At 44.8% G+C, this 20,794-nt stretch overlaps 1 protein-coding gene across 6 annotated transcripts in view; it reads left to right on the top strand.

Moving 5' to 3' along the window:
- The window catches only part of LOC122816964 (serine/threonine-protein phosphatase 4 regulatory subunit 1-like), a 1,601,647-nt gene that overhangs the window by 438,672 nt on the left and 1,142,181 nt on the right, over window positions 1–20,794 (top strand). For all 6 annotated transcript variants that reach the window (XM_044090068.1, XM_044090067.1, XM_044090066.1 and 3 more), the window contains one exon: window positions 11,812–11,981. In XM_044090068.1, coding sequence (XP_043946003.1) covers window positions 11,812–11,981 — 170 coding nt within the window. The remainder of the gene's footprint in view (window positions 1–11,811; window positions 11,982–20,794) is intronic.

Genomic DNA, 20,794 nt, shown 5'->3' with positions numbered 1-20,794 from the left:
TGGTGTTGGAATCTATTACTGAACTGCTGTAGATGAGCAATATAATTCTCATTTTGTAGATGTTAAGTTGCTTGCTTGTTTTTTTCTCCATAATTAATACTGAAAGTGGTGGTTTGTTTTGAAACATAATTTGGAAAGTGCAGAAATAAAACAGCTGTATCAAGAAAAGCCATTAAAAATATGATCTGATGTTGTCGATTTTTATTACGTCCTGGACTGATGGGTTCAGATCCGAGCCCTCAGATCCGACTCGGCCGTTGTAAAAGCTCATGGCAATCTTGAACTCTTGAGCTTTTCCCTTACCCAGAATCCACCACCTACATTACCTCAGATCTCATTTGCCGCTTCCAGTGAAAAAACATGGTCTGTTGTTCTCGCAAGCTTGGGCGAGAAGTACATTTCAAACTTACAAGTTATTTGTCTTCAGTTACCTTTAGACTTCTTTAAAGTTTCCTGCTTAGGCTTTCTCCCTTACTTTTCAACAAATTTCTGATTTATTTCTTTACCATTCGCTGTATTTTTTGTTACTGTTGTTAGTGACGCTTTCTCTCTCCTACGGTTTTCGTAGATTTAAGTACCATTGTTGGCACTTCTTTCTGTCCATCCTTATCTTATGCTTTCCTTCTATTTTTTTTTAATAAAAAAAAAAAAAAAAAAAGGACTTTCTGTATTTAGATTATATTTCATTTGATTGCTGCTGCTGTGGTTGTGATTGTGCTTGGCCTTTCATTTTTGCTGATGGCTGAAAAGGAAAAGAACATGGCTGGATTCAAAAAGTGTGAGAAGTGCAGTCAGAAGATCCTAATGTCTGACTCTCACTCCTTGTGTGTTTTTGTTTAGGTCCTGTCTACCTCAAGGTGAATTGTGTGATCTGTCACTCCTTCAATTCTAGGGCATTGACAGATTGTTAGGAATAAGCTTATCCTTAAGGATCTCTTGCCTTCTTCCTTTGATGAGGCTATATCTGGATCTTCCAAAGAGAAACTGAAAAAGTTGACAATTACTTCTCCACACACCTCATCCGTATCTTCCAGGTCCTTGGAAAAATCACTCGGGAGAACTTCTTCGGATCCTATAATTTCTTCGGATCATACGAAGAAGCAAAAATTATTGGGTCCTACTGTTACTTCGGATCCATCTAAGACCCGATTCAAGCCCTTGGATCTCTTGGTTTCTTTGGATTCAAATGTTCTGACATACAAAGCTTCGTCAGATTCGAAGACTCAGATCATTTGTCCTCGTTACCAGTTTTGCCTAGAATGAGGTACTGTCCTTCAGTGGATCTGTTCCCATCTAGAGTACCTTTCCCATTTTTAGAAAGATTAACGTCTCTCCTTATACTCTGTCCACTACATGTAGAAGTCTCAGTGAGGACATCAAGAGGTTAGTGAGAAAGATCCCAGTCTGCCCCTTCCTTGGCTCCTACCTTATTGGGTCAGGAGGTCTATGTACCCACTACTCCTCCTTTACCAGTTCCTCCTTTGACTCCTGTCCAGGTCTCCGAGCCCTTGCATGCGAATCATCCTGCCCAGTCTTTTTTGCTTCAGAGGATTCTGGTATTCCCAGATCTGAGACTTGCTCTGAGCTCTTCGGTTCAGTCAGCTCTCGGACCCAATTCTACTATGTCGGGTCTGAGTCGCTGCAGTCTACGCCAAGGGTTTCGGAGTCATATCTGCATCTTGGAGCCTCGGCGATGGTCAGTTCAGGTCTGACTTCAGGCTCAGCGTAGCTGTCCTCAGAACAGGGCAGGAGCATGGATCCGGATGCCTTTCTCCTCTCCAGGATGGTCTGCCTTTAGGGTTTCGGAAAGAGCTCTGTCTACAACTCGGATCCAGGTGATGCCTCCTCTTTGGATCCTATGTCTTCTGCCATTCCACCTGTGCACTTAGTCTCAGCTGTCCTCTTTACAGGGGCAGCTGGTACCAAAACTCCAGGCTTCCCAATAGGGTTTCAACTTCTCTTCTGATACCTCCCTAGAGTATCCCACTGAGGAGGTCCCTAAGAAGAGGACATTGAAGAAGAAGCATATCTGTTCCCCGGATCATTTACAGAGGATACAGATTTTGATGAAGGCGAAGTGTCCACACAGTCACCTCCTGAAGATGTTTAATTTAAAAGACATTTTCAAGATGTTCTCGAGATCCTGAAACAGGTGGCTGGAAGTCCACCAACCCTTCAGAGGAATCTGTACTACTGGAGACTTTTGGTACCGGCCCATCTACTACCTGGGTGCTTCCGCCCACTGATGAGCTGCTGGAGTTGGTCTCGCAGTGGGCATGGAAAGAACCTTACTCCAGTGAGCCCATTCCCAAAATGTCAGATATGATTATAACCCTCCAGAGTCTAAGCAGTTTTGGTCAAAAGGTTCTCCTGTTGATGCCATGGTCATAGCGGTGGCCACTAGAAACGAACTTGGTGACCTCTGTCCAATCTCCTGACAAAGGAGCTGTGAGCGATGTGCTGATTTGGGAAGCATGTCTATACTTCATCGACCTTTGCCTTAAGGTCTCTGAACTACTTGGTACATTTTATTAGATTTCAGTGGGATCTGATTAAGGAACTGTCAGGTACTCTCAAAGGAACGGTGCCTGAAGAGGTGAAAGATTCAGTCACTTCTCAGCTGGCAACACTACAGTTGACTTCGAACTCATCCATGAGGCTTATTTCTAATGTGAAGAAGGAACCTCAAGGGCAGCAGGCTCAGGCATGGCCATTAGGAGATGTGCCTGGATGCCTTTGTGTGATTTTGTGGAGCCTTATAAATCAAAGTTAGTTAGTGCTCCCTTTGACGGCACCTCTATTCTTGACCCCAAAGTACAAAATATGTTGTCCAGGTGTGAGAAGGATGGAAATACCATTTCTGCCATGGGTGTATGTTTTTCCACCCCCCCTCCCCCAAACATCCTTTTCAAGGAATCAGAGGTGGTGGAAAGATATGGTTCAGAAAATCACAAGTCTCTTTTCAGAGCACATGTGGAGGGTTTTCCCCCAGCAGCAGAGGAGGAAGTTCAAATGATAGACGCTGCCCTCATGACAGAGGAGAGGTCCTTGACATCAGGGGTCCAGAGAATCCTTCTTTGGCAAGCCCTTTCAGTGTTCCTGAATGGAGGCCTGAGTCTCATCTGGAGGCAATTGGGAGTCGTTTGTCCCTGCACTGGAGAACCTGGCTAGAAATAAAATATAATTGGGTGAAGAGGATATATAATTCCAGTTTTCCTTTGTCCTCCAGACTCCAAAAAAATCCCTGCTGTCACACCCAGTCAGAAGGAATGAGCAGCATTTCAAATATAGAAGGTGCTAAACAGAAGAGTCATCCGAAAGGTCTCCCCAGACCAGAGAGGATCTGGAACTTACTCAAGATTCTTTTCGCAGGATGAGTACTATCATAAAAATGAACAGATGATCCAGGAAATTCTTGCACTTCTGGCTAGGAGCCAGTCATTACCAGTTCAGAGCACCGCCCTTTGGTCTCACCACAGCCCCAGGGCTGTTCAACAAATGTATGGCAGTAGTAGTAGCTCACTTGAGACTGCACGCATTCCGGGTGTTTCCATACTTAGACAACTGGCTCATCTCTGCCCCAACCACATCTCTGCCTCAACCCAGGCATCCGCTTAACATGGCAAGAGAAGAAGTATCCCAGATTTGTGGGCAATTAGGCATAACCATAAATTTGGAAATGTCACATCTTTAACTATCTCAAACTATGGAGTTAATAGGAGGACTACCCATCACAAGGTCAACAATAGCTACTCTTCTCCTTTTCAGAGTTCAAACCTTGAAATTGCAAGACAACAAAATACTTGCAGTGCCACAACCCCTGCCTGTCTGGTCCTACAAGCGTTAGGATCAATGGCGGCGGTGAAACCCTTTGTTCCGTTAGCCAGATTTCACATGAGGATTCTTCAGTGGATGTTGGCATTTCAGTGGTCGATATTTCAGCTGCCTCTATCCACCCCTATTCGATCACCAACTTGTGTAAAAAAAAAAAAAAAAAGATCTGATGTGGTGGACCCAGTTGGAACAACAACTACAAGGTTGTCTATTTGTCCCTTCGAAGCCCAAGGCCATAGTGACCATGGATGTTTCCTAGCTGTGGGGGGGGGGGGCATTACCTGGGAAGGGCAGTCCAAGGCATGTGGTCCCCTGAAGAGGCCAATTTGCATATCAGTGTTTTGGAGTTGAGAGCAGTGCTTTTAGTGTTGCAAGCCTTTCAGTATGCTCTCCCGTCGGGAACAATTGCGATACAGACAGACAATGTCAGTGGTTTGGTACATCAACAAACCAGATAATACCCCCTGTGTTGAGAGGCACTAAGAGTGTGGCAGTGGGCTTTCTTTTTCAGACGCTTTCTCTTAGCAATGCATATTCCAGGAAAGACCAACTTACTAGCAGACAAACTGAGCAGATGCATTCTGTTACCTCACAAATAGTTCCTCAGCCAGAAAGTAGCAGACATGATTTTCTGCAAGGGGGGCCAGCCTTGCTGCGATCTTTTTGCTTCTTCCCTAAGCAAGTGTGGCAGCTACTTTGCCCTTATCCCCCCACAGGGGGAGACACCGGGGGATAATCCTACTTCACGATTGGCCCCATGGGTTTCTGTATGCTTATCCTCCGATCACTCTGATATCGAAATTCCTTCAGAGAGTAGCCAGGTTGAAGAGCAGTGTGGTCATTCTCATTGCTCCCTTTGGCCTTGACAAATTTGGATGTTCTTCGTGTTTCACTGTTGCAGTCCTCACACTTGGGGTTATCTGCCTCCAGGTAGCCCTCAGTCTGCCTGAATACCAGAGTCTTGGGATTTCTGCCTTGGATGCTGTTGCCTCTTCTGTGACGTTAGGGGTATAAAACATGCAGCCGATGCCATTACATCAGCTTTTCTTGCCATGCCGGAGTCCGAAGCAGTTCGCAAGTGCCAGTCGGCCGCTACCTGAAATTTTCGTCATTCGAGTTTCAAACCTGAAGTCTTCTAAAGCTAAGTACCCCATTGGGGATCCTTTTTTCTTGCTGTAATAGATATCAGAAAAAGTTAACAGTCGTCTTGCCTGCGGAAGGCAAATACCGCACAGAGATTTTCATTCTTACTGTATCACCTGTTTAGGCTCAGACCACGACGTTCCTCACTTTCTGTTTTCTGCCTTGTTTAACGCCCAAACTATTCATCTTCAGGCTATCTTTGTCACTAATTTCTGTCACTCTCGTTCTCCGTATTCCGAAATGGCTTCGGTAAGCCATCTGACTACCGATATTCCGAAAAAACGTAAGGATAAAGACGGTGACAGACCACATAGGCCGGTACTCAGTGAGGTGCCTTCGCAGCCCCTGATACCTGCTCTTACAGATTCGCAGGCCTCTGCTGAGACCCATTCGGAGTCCGGTATGCCGCAAGTTGCTTCTTTGACTATGGAACCTGCAGATGTCTCTACCTTGGATGGGTCCGAAGCCGCTTTACAGGCACCTGCTTTTGAGGGTGTATTTCAACCTTCCGATGTTCATATTAAATCGACATCTTTGTTGTTGACTAAAACTTCTGAGTTTCTCAGGCCCAGAGTTTGCAGTACGCCTAGAAAACCGATGACCACAGCGCATGCTCAAGCTCCCATGCCACGGAAACAAATGCTTAGAATGGCTGAAGACCTTATAATTTTAATTGGGGGAAGCCAGCCTTCCACCTCTTTAAGACAAAGGATTGATTTTTCTTCTGATTTTACAGACCATGAGTCCGATGACTCTGATCCCTCGGATTACCAGGGCATTCCCTTATTTACCTATGAGGATTCAGATGCAGAGGATTCCATTCCCTCTGCCTCCCCTCCAGAGGACTTTTCTTTTTGTGAAACCTTGCATACCTTAAGAGAGCATTTCTGCTGGGAATGCCAGGACTTCCCACAGTCCAAAAAGAGACTCAGAGAATTTTTAGACTTGCCTCCGCACAAGCTATACCCCCTGTCCCTGGATATTGTAGATGATGTCTTCTTGGAATCCAGTCCTGATTCCTTACCACCAGCTCCTAGAAAACCTGCCAGGTACTACAGAGTACCTGACTCACACAAATTTCACAAAGAATCCCATTGTGGATCCAGAGACCATTTCCCAGGGACCTAAAGGTATTAAGACCACTACAGTCAAAAACCCTACCCCTTCGGACAGGGATTCTAGAGCTTTAGACAGATGTGGTAAGAAGGTATATACCTCTGCAACTTTTGCCATAAGGGCTTTAAATTGCCAGTTTCACATGTTGAAGTATCAGCAACACATCATGGAACTAATTAAACAGAAAATGTTGTTGCTTACAGATTGTGCAGAGAATCAAGATTTACAAGAGTTGATGCATTCTGCAAACCAAGTTAGTAAACATACTTTGCAGTATGGCTTTGATGCCTTAGAAGCATCTTGCAGGGCCGCTGTCACTGGGTCTGTACTGAGAAGGTAAGCTTGGCTGAAGGAACAAATCTTGTCAGACCATGTCAAAGCAAAATTGCTAGATGCTCCATTAAACCAGGAACATTTGTTTGGCACAAAAGCAGAACAATTTCTTAAAAAGATGGAGGAAAAACCTAAATCTATGCAAACTGTTAAAGATTTCTTACAGGTACAGCCACCTGGATATTTAGTAGGCATTGGCCTTCAACTGGTCCTTTCCAGTCCCTCCCCAGGCCTTCTCAGTCCAAACCCAGGGGCAACAGACCACCAAGACTACAGTCTCAGGGTATGCAGAGATCTAAGCAATGGAGTGCTCCCACCCCTAAAACCGGGAGTGGTAAGCCACCCCCTTATGGAAGAAGTTCACAATGACTTGTCTCATTCTTCCCAGCCATGCCCAAGTACTTGCACCCCTAGGAGGAAAACTCGCCCTGCATGCTAAAAAAAAATAAGATGTTCATTACCCAGGACCAATTGGTCCTAAGCATTGTATCCCAGGGATACAGATTCTACTTCCACTCACTTTCAACCCCAAACGGGTTGCCAGACCTTCCTCCAAACCAGTGGGCAGAGGCTCAAAAGCAAGTACTTTCTCTTCTCAGTATCAGGGCTATGCAACCTGTTCCAATAGAGCAAAGGGGACAGGGTTTTTATTCCAGACTTTTCCTGGTGCCCAGAAAAGAGAGCTCATGACGCCCTGTCCTGGATCTGTCCATTCTCAATACCTCCCTGGTGGTCCCAAAATTTCAAAAGGCTTACACTACAACAGCTGCTTCTTGTGCTAGCCAAGGACTCCTGGCCAGTCACCCTAGACTTAAAAGAAGCTTATCTGCACATCCCCATAAGGGAATCTTGCAGGAAATATTGACGTTTCAGGCCAGGCTGTATCCACTATTAGTTCTCTGCAGTTCCCTTCGGCTTATCTACTGCACCCAGGGTATTCACAAAGTGCCTGGCTCCAGCCACTGCATACTGCAGGCAGAGAAATATTCAAATTTACCCATACTTGGACAATTGCCTGATTCAGGCGATTAGTCAGGAACTGCTACTTCACCACCTGGCATTTGTAAAGAGACTTCTAACTTCTTTGGGGTACATGCTCAACGAAAATAAATCACATCTCGTGCCCAGCCAAACGATTGTATTCCTGGGAGCAAGCTTGAACACAACTTCCCAGATGGCATTCCTCACTCCAGAAAAGCAGGTTCATTTGACAAACTACTTCAAACTAATGGCCACCAAGACCAAGCTATCTACAAGAAAAATACTGCAAGCCCTAGGGTTCATGGCCTCATGCAGTCTACTAATTCCATATGCATGACTGCATATGAGGAAACTTCAGTGGTACTTAAAAAATCTCTGGTGTCAACACTGTCAGGACTTGGAAACACTGATTCCTATCATTCCTTGTTTAAGGGCAGAGTTCTTTTGGTGGGCAGAGGCTTACAACCACCACAAGAGACTTCATTTCACTCAACCCCTCGCCGACCAGACCCTGTTAATAGGCACATAACACTATGCATGGGGGCTCACATGGCAGGCAAATGCATTCAAGGCAAATGGAGCCCAGGACAAATTCACCTGCGTATCAGTCAAAAAGAAATGTTAGCTGTACAGAATGCTCTGACAGCCTTCAAATACCTTTTCATTCCAGGACAACTCTTGATAAAGACCAACAACACCACAGTTATGTGATACATAAACAAACAGGGGGAACTCATTTCTACCCACTCTGCAGGTTAGCCATGACCCTGTGGAACATAGCCTTGAGCAACCAAGTGGACCTGCAAGCTCAATTCCTGCCAGGCAAACAAAATTCACTGGCAGATGACTTAAGCGTAAAGCTACTGGACCCACATGAGTGGAAACTGGATTCCAACTCATTCTAACTTCTAATCTTTACCTCCCCCCAAAACCATCAATTGAGCAACCTTTGCACCAGAAATCCCCACAGCCAAGCATGGCGAGTGGATGCCCTATCCTTTATATGGGAAAACGTCTCAATTTATGCCTTTCCCTCTCTGCCCCTCCTCTCAAAAGTACTACTCAAGATCAAGCAGGATAGACCAAAGACCATCCTTATTGCACCAGACTGGCCACTCCAGCACTGGTACCCACTCCTATGCAGTCTGACAGCAGTGCCACCCTGGCACCTACATCAGACCCCCTTCCTGCTGTCCCTCAGCGGCAAACACTGAACATTGCAGCCTGGCTGATTCACTGAACACAACACCAGCAACCCTCAGCAAACAGGTGCTGGATGTCATCCTTAAGGGCAGAAGGCCTAGTACTAGGAAATCCTATTCAGAAAAGTGGAAAAGATATGTTCTTGGAGCCAGTCTTTAGGAAAGGACACAGCCGTGCCCTCCTTACCTCAAATTTTAGATTACCTAGCAGAGCTGCTCCACAAAGGCTTTTCCTTCTTATCAATTAAGATTCATGCCTCGGCCATCTCAGCTCATTACAATATGGAGCCACCTCTCTTTTCTCACCCTCTGATCAAACAGTTCCTGAGAGGAGCTAACAATTTAAGACCCCCCCGAGGAGAGCTTCCACCCCTGCCTTGGACCTTATCGTTGTACTAGAGAAGCTCACTCTTCCCCCTTTTGAACCTGCTGCTACAGCAGAGTTAAAATTCCTCTCTTGGAAAACGGCCTTACTTCTAGCCAACACTTCAGCAAGAAGAGTGTCTGAGCTACAGGCAATAATGGCTGTGGAACTCTTCATTATTTTCCAGGCTGACAGGGTCTCCATCAGGACTAACCCATTATTTATGCCCAAGGTGGTATCCAATGTGGCTTTAAACCAATCCGTCCATTAACCAACCTTTTTCCCTAATCCTCAGTCAAGGGGAGAGGATCCTGCACTCCTTGGACATGCACAGACAGCTCAGGTTCTACTGTGACAGGACTAAGCTTTTCAGAAAATCTGACCAGCTGCTAGTCAGCTTTGCTACAGGGGCAGAGGGCAAGGCCATTTCAAAGCAAACCATTTCCAAATGGATAGCACACTGCATCCATTTCTGCTACAAACACCATGGAAAACCTACCCAACAGGGGATCAGAACTCATTCCACTAGGGCTACCTCAACTTCTATAGCATTTCTCAGGAGAGTCCCTACCAGGGACATCCTGGAAGCTGCAACCTGGAGTTCTGTACACACCTTCACCAAGCATTACCACTTGCCTGTCCTTTCTAAATCCAGAGCTGTATTTGCCACAGCAGTCTTAAAAGGCCTGCTAGTCAGCCCTAATACTTCTTGACTGCCTCCACCCTTACTCAGCTTTGGGAATCAACCCTAGTGTGATGACTGCAACAGTGAAACACGAAGAACATAGTACAGTTGTGTACACTTACCGTAAATGTAGTTGTTCGAGTGTATTCACTGTTGCAGTCCTGGTTGCCCTCCCCCCAGCCCCCTGACTTTTCCAGACTTTCTACCTGTCCACTTTTTGGCCATATCATATGGCTGTGGTATTTACTTTTTACTGGAGTTATTCCACACCATATAATTTGCTTCCTATTTTGGGGGCTACTGACGTCTGGGGCAAGAAAAACTGATGTAATGGCGTTTGCTGCATGTTTTATACCCCTGATGTCATGGAAGAGGCGACAGCATCCGATGCAGAAATCCCAAGACTCTGGTATTCGGGCTGACTGAGGGCTACCTGCAGGCAGATAACCCTATGTGTGATGACTGCAACAGTGAATACACTCGGAAATCTACATTTATGGTAAGTGTACACAACTTGTACTTTCCTCTTCCTGTGGCCTCATTTGATCCATCAGCCATGGATTCTGGATCCATTTCCAGACATTTTGTCTCTTCCGACAGAAATGGTTCATCCAGATGTTCCAAAGCTCAAGCTGACTGCTTGGTTTCTCCATTTCCAGTAATAGCCAGACAACTTATGCTGTCCTCCCTGGTTCAACAAATTCTGTTATCTTCCCTCAAACCATCTGTGAGAAAAACTCAAGCTAGCAAATGGAAAAAAAATTAGTGCATTGGGCACTTTAAATTGATGTGGATCCCTTTTCTGCACCGATTCATGCTATCCAGGACGTTTTGTCGTTGCTTTTTCATCAGAGGGCCAGTTCCTCTGAAGTAAAGGTTCAATTAGCAGCAATTTCCAATTTCTATATCTGTCTTTATGGGTCTTCTTTTATTTTTCATAAACTTTGTAAGACCTTTCTAAGTGGAATACTTTTGTTGAGGGCTCCAGTTAAAGATCCTACTCCACCATGGGACTTAAATTTGGTACTGCAAGCTTTGGTTCTTCCTCCCTTCAAACCTGCAAATATTTGCAGTCTCAGATTCCTGTCTTGGAAGACTTTATTTTTGGTGGCCATTTCTTCGACCTGACGAATTTCAGTCATTCAGGCTTTATCGGTGAAACCTCCATACCTAATTTTTATATAGTTACGTTGCAAACTAATGCATCCTTTTTGCCCAAAGTTGTGTTAGAATACATTAACCTTTCTGTTTTCTTCCCAAATTATACAAACAAAGGCAAATATTTGTTGCATTCACTAGATGTGCATAGACAATTATGTTTGTACTTACACAGAACAAAGGACTTCAGAAAACTAGATAATTTGTATTTCCTTTGCAGAAAAGAAACTGGGCTAACCACTGCCTAGAGTTTCCCTAGCCATATGGCTCACTAATTCCATTTCTTTCATTTACAGTAAATTGAATTTAGCCTTAACTAAGCAATTGCCTGCTCATTCTACAAGATCCATAGCAGCTTCCTCAGCATTTCATTCAAGAGCTTCCATGGAGCAACTTGGGCTTCACCTCACACCTTCATATCTCATTACAAGCTAGACTTACTTTCTAGAAGTAGGGCATCATTTGACTCGATGCTCAGGAATGTCCTTCCTTGAGGTCACCCTAGGATTATAGTAACTGGGGAATCTGTCCCACCACTTGATGGCGGAATCAAAATTGGTAACATCAGATAAAGAAGTTATGTACTTTCCATAATGTTCCATCTGTGTTGTCCAGTTTTCATTCCTCCTCGACTACCCATCCAATGTTATCTGAAAAGCAAGTGGATAGAGCCGGTCTTTGGGTCTTCACCATTCCTTTATAAGTCCAGATATAGCTTTGTGCTTCTTTTATATGCTATATTTCTGCTTAAAAAATTTTCTGTATGTGTGAAGTTTTAGTCTTTTGCTATAATCTGCAGACAAGATATGAGGTAATGGGGGTGATACATTCTGAGTAATGGAGAAACTCAAGAGTTCAAAGTTGCCATGAGCTTTTACAATGGCCAAATCTGATCCAAGGGCTCCGATCTGAACCCATCAGTTGGAGGAGTGAAAACTGGACAACATAGATGGAACGTTATGGTAAGTACATAACGTCTTGTTTTGCTATTACAGGTTCGCCAAGCAGCATTTCAGTCTCTGGGACCATTTATTTCTACCTTTGCTAATCCGTCAAGTGCTGGACTGTACATAAAAGATGATGGGACCTTAAGCATCAGGCAGTTAAATGAGGACACACGTTCGGTTTCCAGCAGTGATAAGAATGCACCGAATTGTCACACCAGGTGAAGTCTTTGAGAATATAGTGGACACTGTGTTAACAGCTTATGGATAACTGGTGTATGTCAGTTAGGTTTCTGTGGCAATGGCTTGTTCTTACTCTGAATAATTAGTTTGACTAGGAGACCATGCACGCATTTATTTACTTATTGAATTCCCTAGCTTGTTTCAGTTACATATTGTACTTATTTTACTGCCTGCACTTTAACAAAGTCGTTTTTGTGTTTAAATTACCTGTTTAACTGTTGTAGGCTACACACTCAAGTGTGATAGCTATTTCTTTGCATTTAAAGTGTTTTTTGATTGTATTTGCTTTATTTTCTGGGGGGGGGACTTGTTTTCCTGCCTTTCTAAGCTAGTATAGTCCAGTTTTTAGGTTAGTGCTGAATTCAGGGCTGTGTTACAAGTTTCTGTGTTTGCACATACCTTACTTGGATAGAAGGAAGTTTCTCTGTTCACCTGTGAGAGAGGGGAGCTTTGAGCAGCCTATCTCTCCCTGGAGGAGTGGTTCAGCCCAGAAATTAGTTTATTGGCCATTTTGGGCTAATTTCTCTCTCTTTCATTTCCCTGCTATAAAACCCGCATTAGTGCAGTTTTGCGTGCCAGGCAGTTAGCTAGGGTATAACTATTCCCGGCTCCACAAAGTCTACTCTTCAATTTTTCCCTTGGAACTAGACAAACTTTCAACTTAAGCACGCAAACCATTCACTTTTCAGCCTGGCACTTGCTCAAAACTCATAGCAAGCACTAATAAACCTTAACATTAGACCCCCCCTATACTGTAGAGAAGGACAAGGCTCTCTATTCGACCTTAACTGCCAATCAGTAAAACAGCTCACTGCACCTATCTAGGCATATCCAAAGGGCAATTTTAGTTATACTCTCCGGTCCAACTGGTGAATCTGGGCATTTTGAGGCAATGTTACAGCTGCCTCATGTACACCCTCTCCTCGTACCAACAAACACTAATAAATGCAAGAGATGCACTTATACAGCCAAACTGGAGGCTAAGCTCTCTCCACCCAAGACTGGACCAGACAGTCAAGAGGAGAAGGGAATTACTTGCATCACACCACCAGTCTCACGTAGACCTATGAAACCAGCACCGGCAAAAAACACATAAACACACGAAAATGTACTCTGACGCTCTAAATAAACATCTGAAAAAGCAACAGAGACCTCCAGAGCAGACATCCAAGCAACCTCCACCCCCCAACACAAACCATGAAACACATACTTTACAGAACTAGTGTGCTACGCAATCACAGCCCTTAAGGCAAAATAACATACCCAACACACTAGTAATAGCTGACTCTATAGTCAGGCACACTGACGTCCCACTCACTAGGCTAAACATGGAGAAGGTTACTGCACTCAGGTCACTCCAGAACAAGTGCAAATACGACTCTGTCATTGTCCATGTTGGTGTGAAGGACTTGAGCTGTACCTCCCTGGACTACATGAAAAGAGACATGGAAGAGCTCTCTGATCAAGTAGCCCAGCCCGGTATGACCCTGAATGTAGCATCCTGCCCTCACCAAGAATGATACCACGGTATAAAGAACAAATTATCAATTTCAACAATTGGCTAAGCTTCTGGTGTCATTCAAAGGGGATCCAGTGTCTGTCAGCCTGGGATGACATGCTTGATAAGCCACGCTGCTTCGCTAGAGATGGCTTGCCCCTGTCACCCTTAGGCTTTCGGATACTGGCCAAGGCTCTTGCCACCCCCATAGTGCCTTTTTTAGGCAAGGCTCAAAAGACAAACCCATCGCCGTAAATAGCACAAGTAACAAAAAACTGAGGGTAATGCTACTTAATGGCATAAGTCTAAACCTCAAAATGCACTCACTCGAGGCACTCCTCAGTATGGAGAAAATAGATATATGTGCAGTAACAGAAACCTGGTTTAAGACTCCAGAGAGCACTACCAGGCTACAACTTATACCATACATTTCGGCCACAAAACCCAGACCAAAATACAAAAGGCAGGGGCGTATCCATATTCATCAAGGATACCCTCACCTCCAGGTTAGTGGCACTGCACGATGCTTAAGAGATCATCCACAGGTAACTAACAATGGGCAGAACTGCAATTCACACTGTAGCTTGCTATAGATCACCACCATGTCCCAGGACCCCCATTCCACATTTCTGGAAACACTGGGAAACATAAAGGTCCTACCAAAACACCCTGATATTGGGTGATTTCAATTACCCAAACATTAACTAGGAGAACTACTTGAGTACTAACTCCCTTGCCCAACATTTCCTAGAATTTATAAACTCAAATGTCCTGGATCAACTGGTCAACACCCCCACCAGAGCTAACAGCGTATTGGACCTGATCATCACCAACATGGGCGACTGGTGTTCTACACTGGAGGTCATCCCTTTGCTGGTTAGATCTGACCATAAACTAATCACTCTGGATATCCACATTCTGCCCTTACCCCTGGTCAAAGCAACCACCTTGAAAAACTTTTCAAAAGCAAACTTTGCGTTACTTTAGACCGAGGTGGAAAGTTTCAAATCCCCCATGCTAAAGGATAACGCTACCCAAGCTGCAAAATCCTTTACTAATGCACTCTACGGGCAACTACAAGAATGTATGGATCGTGCTATCCCAAGCAAAACCAAGACTCACTCCTCCAAGAAAAGGAAACCAGTCTGGTGGACCCCTGCCACAAACAAGCTATACAATTGAAGGAGGAAACTAGTACAGGAAAGAGTAAAATCCCAAGAAGGGAAGACATCCATGATCAGTATCAGCAAGAAACTACGATCCCTCATAAAATCATCCAAGGCTAGCTTCAAAAGAAAAATTGCCAAGGACTCCAAAGATAACCACACGGCATTCTTTAGCTATGTCAAGAATCTAAGTGGCAATTCTCAGATCTGCTTGGAGTTGGAGCAGAATGGCACAAAATACGCTAAATCGACCGATATAGCCAACATCCTGGCAGACAGGTTCAGCACAAACTTCATCCCCTTCTCACCCCCAAAAGGGCCCATAACCATACCAGAAGAATGTTGTGCCCCTGAAATAACAGACACTCAGGTTAAAACAGCCTTCTCCAAAGCCAAAAACACAGCATCAATGAGACCGGACGGTGTCCCAGGCTGTTCTACACGAGCTCAAAGACAAACTAACCCTTCACCTAAACACACCGTTCAAACTCAGCCTCTCCACAGGCTACGTGCCCATAGACTGGTACACAGCAATGGTTATTCTGCTCCACAAAGGTGGAGCCACAACAGACCCTGAGAACTATCGCCCTATAAGCCTGACTAGCTTTGTCTGCAAGGCTATGGAGCGCATCATTATGGATTTCATTAACAGAGACATTGGGAACCTCCAAACACTGGACCCTACCCATTTCGGCTTCCTTGAGGGCAGATCATGCCTCCTAAAACCTGGTGGACTTCTTTGAGACAGTTACCAAGGCTATAGACGAGGGAAAGGTGGTCCACACAGCCTACCTAGACCTCGCAAAGGCTTTCGACACCATTCCCCATTCTGGTATTATAGACAAGCTCACCAGCCTGAACATAAACCCGTACGTCACGAGATGGGTTGCCAACTGGCTCACGGACAGAACCCACATGGTAAGAGTTGCGGGAGCTAGGTCTGACTCTAAACCAGTTACAAGTGGCATTCCCCAGGCCTCAGTTCTAGGACCCCTCCTGTTCTGCATATACTTCTCACAGATACAGGCAAGCACAGGAGGACTATGGCTGACCAAGTTCGCAGACGACTTGAAACTAGGGGCTCTAATTGACTCTCCGGCTGACACAGACATATTCCAAAAGGGTCTCACTGAGAAAGATGCATGGTGTCAAAACCATGGCCTCAAGCTAAATGCCAAAAAGTGCATAGTCATCCACTTCGGAAAAAACAAAGTACCCACAAACTACCACATAGGTGGTAGACCCCTAAATATGGAAGACGTAATAAGGAATCTGGTGACCCAAGTAGATAGTAATCTCTCCTTTGATAATCACTTTGCTAAAGTGGTTAGAAAATCCTTCTATGTGGCCCACCTAATCACAAAAGGTTTGCATCCAGATCAAAAGAGGTCATTGTGCCCCTCTACACATCACTCATCAGACCCATCATAGAGTACAACACCCCATTTTGGATGTACCTTACAAGACACCTGCAACAGCTGGAAAGACCACAGAAGTACCTCACCAAGAAGATCACTGGCCTTAAACAGATGCCCTGTGCAACTCGACTGAAGAAACTCCAGCTGTACTCTGTTGCATACTGCCTACTCAGAGGTGATCTCTGCCTGACATACAAGGCCATGTCCAACCCTGAATTGATGGACATGCTCCACCTAAAGAAAACCATATCCCCTTGAGCCACACGCTCTAGGGATCTAAACCTTACCACAACAATAAATAGGACGTGCTGGAGGGATAGATTCCTCTCCCAGAGACTTCTCATGCTCTGGAAACAAGATTCTAATCCACATTAGGCAGAGCTCCTCACTACCACTCTTCAAGCAAAACCTTGACGAGTGGAAGGGAAACAAAGTTTACCCCGGGGATCACTTCAGTGCCTCTGCTGCACAGAGGCACAGGGAACTAATCTAAAGGGGCATCGAAAGCCAACACATTCCAGCTAGGCTTATAAATGCCTTTGGGCAGATAGCCTAGTACCTACCTATGAACCTGTGATTTATTGTATATGAAGCCATTTGGCCTGAGGAAATTACAAAAGAAATATGGAATGAAGAAATTAGTGTGTCATTCGTATGCAATTTTTAAAAAATGTAACCATTACCTTTCTCTGTAGTCTCTTGCATGTACATGTTGTGATTCCGCATAGATTTTTCTAAACCTGGAACTACTCTGTTATATCCATGATGATTTTAGTGATATTCAGGCTAATTTGAGAAAAAAATAGCTCTGTTTTGATGCGTTACCAGGCCGTATGACTGACATTCTGACATTATTATCTTTAGAGCGTGGCTAATTTAACTCCGCACATTCTAGTGAAGAAGTTAAGTGCTGCACCCTCACCCTTACTACGTTGAGAATGAAGATAATAGGATGAATAGGGAACAGTGGCTTTTTGACTTGAGTGCAGCAGAGGTTCTTAACCCTGATGGTATTCTACACTAAGCAAACATTTATTTATTTTTTAGATTATGTATATGTAGATCCCAGTAAGGATTATTGCTGCTGGAGTCACAGTATACATGGCATAGTAACCGAAGGGAAACAGACATCAGTCCCCTGGTTTGATCGTTTCCAACAGTCTGATGTACCTGATGTTCTTCGTTTCTCACTGCTGCAGTCATCACCATTGGGTTATCCATGCTGTAGTAGCCCTCAGTCGGTCCGAATACCAGAGTCAAGTTTTTGTGCATCGACTGCTGTCACTTGCTGGGTGACGTCAGGTCGTCCGAGCTGTAAAGGAGAGCAGGCAACACCATTACCTCAGTTACCTCAGTCTTTCTTGCGTGGAGCCCATAGCAGAAGCAATTTGCAACTGTGCCGGTCGGCTGTTTCCAGATTTCGAACTTCAGCTGAAAACGTCTAAAGTGAATTACCTCGTTGGGGATTGATCCTTTTTCTTGCACTAACCGATGTTCAAAAAAGTCAACTGTCTCGCTTGTGGAAGGCAAATGCCACACCGACACTTCCATTCTTATTGCATCACTTGCTTAGGGCCAGATCACGATGTACCCCGCTGTCAGTTTTGTGCCCTCTTTAACGCTAGAACTATTTATCGTAGAGTTCTGTTTGTAGCCAGTTATTTTAGTCTTCCGTCTCTGATTACCGATATGGCATCCATCAGTTAAACCGCAGATCTGAAAAAAAATGTAAAGATAAGGATAGAGACGGACCACGTAAGGCCAAGCCTTCTGACGACACCACCGCTAAGACCACGAGTCTTCAGTTCTTCGGAATTCATTGAGGTGTTTTCACAGCCCCTGATGTCCGATTCAATTTCTTTGCAGGGCTCTACCGAGACCCTTTCAGAGTCCTGTATGCCACAGATGTCTGCATCGTCTAACAAGCCTTCGGCTGTCTCGCCCTTAGTTGGGTCTGGAGCCGCTAAGCAGGCACCGGCTTCAGAGGATACCGCTCGCACCTCTGATTTCACTTCAAGGCCTTCACCTTCTCTTCCGACTAACACACTGGCACCGAGGGATACCCTTCAGACCAGACTTAGACCCACTCCAAAGAAAACAGCAAAAAGTCTCCATTCCACTACTCTTCCCCCTCCTCAGTCTAGAATGCTTAAAATGGTGGAGGATCTCATCACTTTCATCCGGGGAAATCAGGCCACTCCAGCCAAAAGGAGAAGGGAACTTTCTCCAGACATCCAGTTGGATTTAGACTCAGAGGGATCTGACTCCTTTGTGTTTGAAGAGGAAAAGCCTCTTATTGCCTTATGAAGACTCAGATGCAGAAGAGTCTATTCCTTCTGCATCATCTCCGGAGGGGTTTTCTTTTGGGGAAACCCTCCACACCCTCACGGAACATTTCCAGTGGGAATAAACAGATTTCCCTCAATCCAAGAAAAGACTGAGAGTTTCTGGACTTACCCCAGCATAGGCCTCTGGCCATCCCAGCCATCTTGGAGGTGATAGATGATGTTTACCAAGAATCCAGCCTTACCCCTGACACCCTTCCACTTGCCCCCAGAAAACCTGACAGGTACTACAGGGTACCTGACTCTCATAAATTCCTCTACAGAAATCCTATACCAGATCCAGAAGTGATTACTCGGGGACCTAAGGGAGTTAAGGCTACCTCTGCAAATAATCCTAGTCCCTCAGAAAAAGAATCCAGGGTCCTAGACAGATGGGGTAAAAAAAAGTATATACCTCTGCAACTTTAACTATAAGGGCTCTCAACTGTCAGTTCCATGTGTTAAAATATCAACAGCACACTGTGGAACTTTTGAAACAGAAAATTTCTGCTTTACCAGATTTTGCCAATTATAGAGATAGCACAATTACTGCACTCTTCATTTCAGGTGGCAAAGCACTCCTTACACTGTGAATTTGACACTCTAGAAGCTTCTAGCAAGGCAGCAGTGACAGGATCTGTTATCAGAAGACATGCGTGGTTATGAGAACAAACTCTCCTTGATCATGCCAAAGCTAAAATCATGGATTCACCTCTTGACAGAGACCACTTGTTCGGACAGAAAACTGAAGAGATACTTAAAAAGATGGAAGACAAAGCAAAATTGATGTAGACTGTTAAAGATTTCCTTCAAGTACAACCTCCTAGGTTCAGCAGAAATTTTCCCTCTAAACACAGGTCCTTTCCTGCACCAAACAGGCAGGCACAAGGCAAAACCCATAGGGACAGACCCACCAGGGCTCAAACTCAGGGCCAACAAAGAACTAAACAGTGTCCACCCTCTAACTCTAGAGCAGGGAGTTCACAAACAATTCTGTATGCTAAAACCTTTCCCATCTCTGCCTGCCGCCACCACACCAAAAGCTAGGAGGAAGGCTATCTCTTTGCAGAGAAAATTGGAACTTTATAACAAAAGATCAATCAGTCTTAAAATCATTGCTCAGGGGTACAAATTCAATTTCTAAAAACTACCACCTCCAAGAGGGTACCCAGACCTACCTCCAAACTAGTGGACAGAAGCACTGAAACAAGTGCAAAACCTAATAGCCCTAGGGGCAGTAGAACCTGTGGCTCCAGAACAAGTTGCAAAAGGATTTTATTCCAGACTATTCCTTGCTCCCATAAAGTGGGAACTTGGCATCTCATCCTGGACCTATCCTTTCTCAATACTTTCCTGGTAATACCAAAATTCAAAATGCTTATCTTACAACCGCTTCTACCTATGTTGCCAAACAAAGCTTGGATGGGTCACCTTGGACCTAAAGGATGCTTACCTGCACATCCCAATAAGGGAATCATGCAGAAAATTCATGCGCTTCAGAGCAGGATCATTACACTTTCAATTCTCTGCTTTGCCATTTGGCTTATCTACTGCTCCCAAGGTATTCACCAAATGTCCTTCTCCTGCAGCACCTCTCATTTGTAAAAACCCTACTCACCTTTCTGGGGTTCACTATTAACGAAAGGAAATAGAAACAGACACCTACCAGAAAAGTCATATTTCTGGGAGCCTTACTGGACACAGAACAGCAAATGGCCTTTCTGTCCCCAGAAAAAGTTTCCTACCAAACTACTTTACTACTCTGGCCTCCCAAACCCAGCTTTCTGCTAGGAAATTCCTGCAAGCTTTAGGGTACATGGCTTCATGCATCCTCCTGGTACCTCTGGCCAGACTGCAGATGAGGAAAATTCAGTGGTACCTAAAGAACCTATGGTGTCAACACACTCAACCTCAGGACACCTCCATGCCTGTGATCCCTTGCATAAGATCAGAGTTCCTCTGGTGGGCCCAGGCTGGCCTGTGCTCTGAACAAGGGACTTCCATTCACCCTCTGTCCATCAGACCAGTCCATAACTACAGATGCTTCTGACATAGCCTGGGGTGCCCACCTAGAAGGCATATGTGCCCAAGGTCTCTGGGACGCTGAAATACTACCCTTGCACATCAACCAAAAGGAAACTATAGCAGTGCAAAACTCTGACATCCTTCAAACCCTACCTCAAACCAGGGTTTCTTCTCAGAAAAACAGACAGCACCACAATCATGCGGTACATCAACAAACAGGGAGGTACTCAATCTTGCCCCCTGTGTGGACTACCCATGAACTTGTGGCTAGCAGGCTCATCCATGGGACTATATCTTATAGCCCAATACCTACCGGGCATCAACGACACCCTAGCAGACCACTTAAGCAGAAACCTGCTG

Source organism: Protopterus annectens, chromosome 12.part0 (genome assembly GCF_019279795.1).
Source record: "Protopterus annectens isolate FY-2018-M chromosome 12.part0, PAN1.0, whole genome shotgun sequence".
In the NCBI taxonomy this organism is placed as follows: domain Eukaryota; kingdom Metazoa; phylum Chordata; order Ceratodontiformes; family Protopteridae; genus Protopterus; species Protopterus annectens.
The sequence above is the reverse complement of the archived record's forward strand: the minus strand, read 5'-3'. Positions and strand labels throughout refer to the sequence as shown.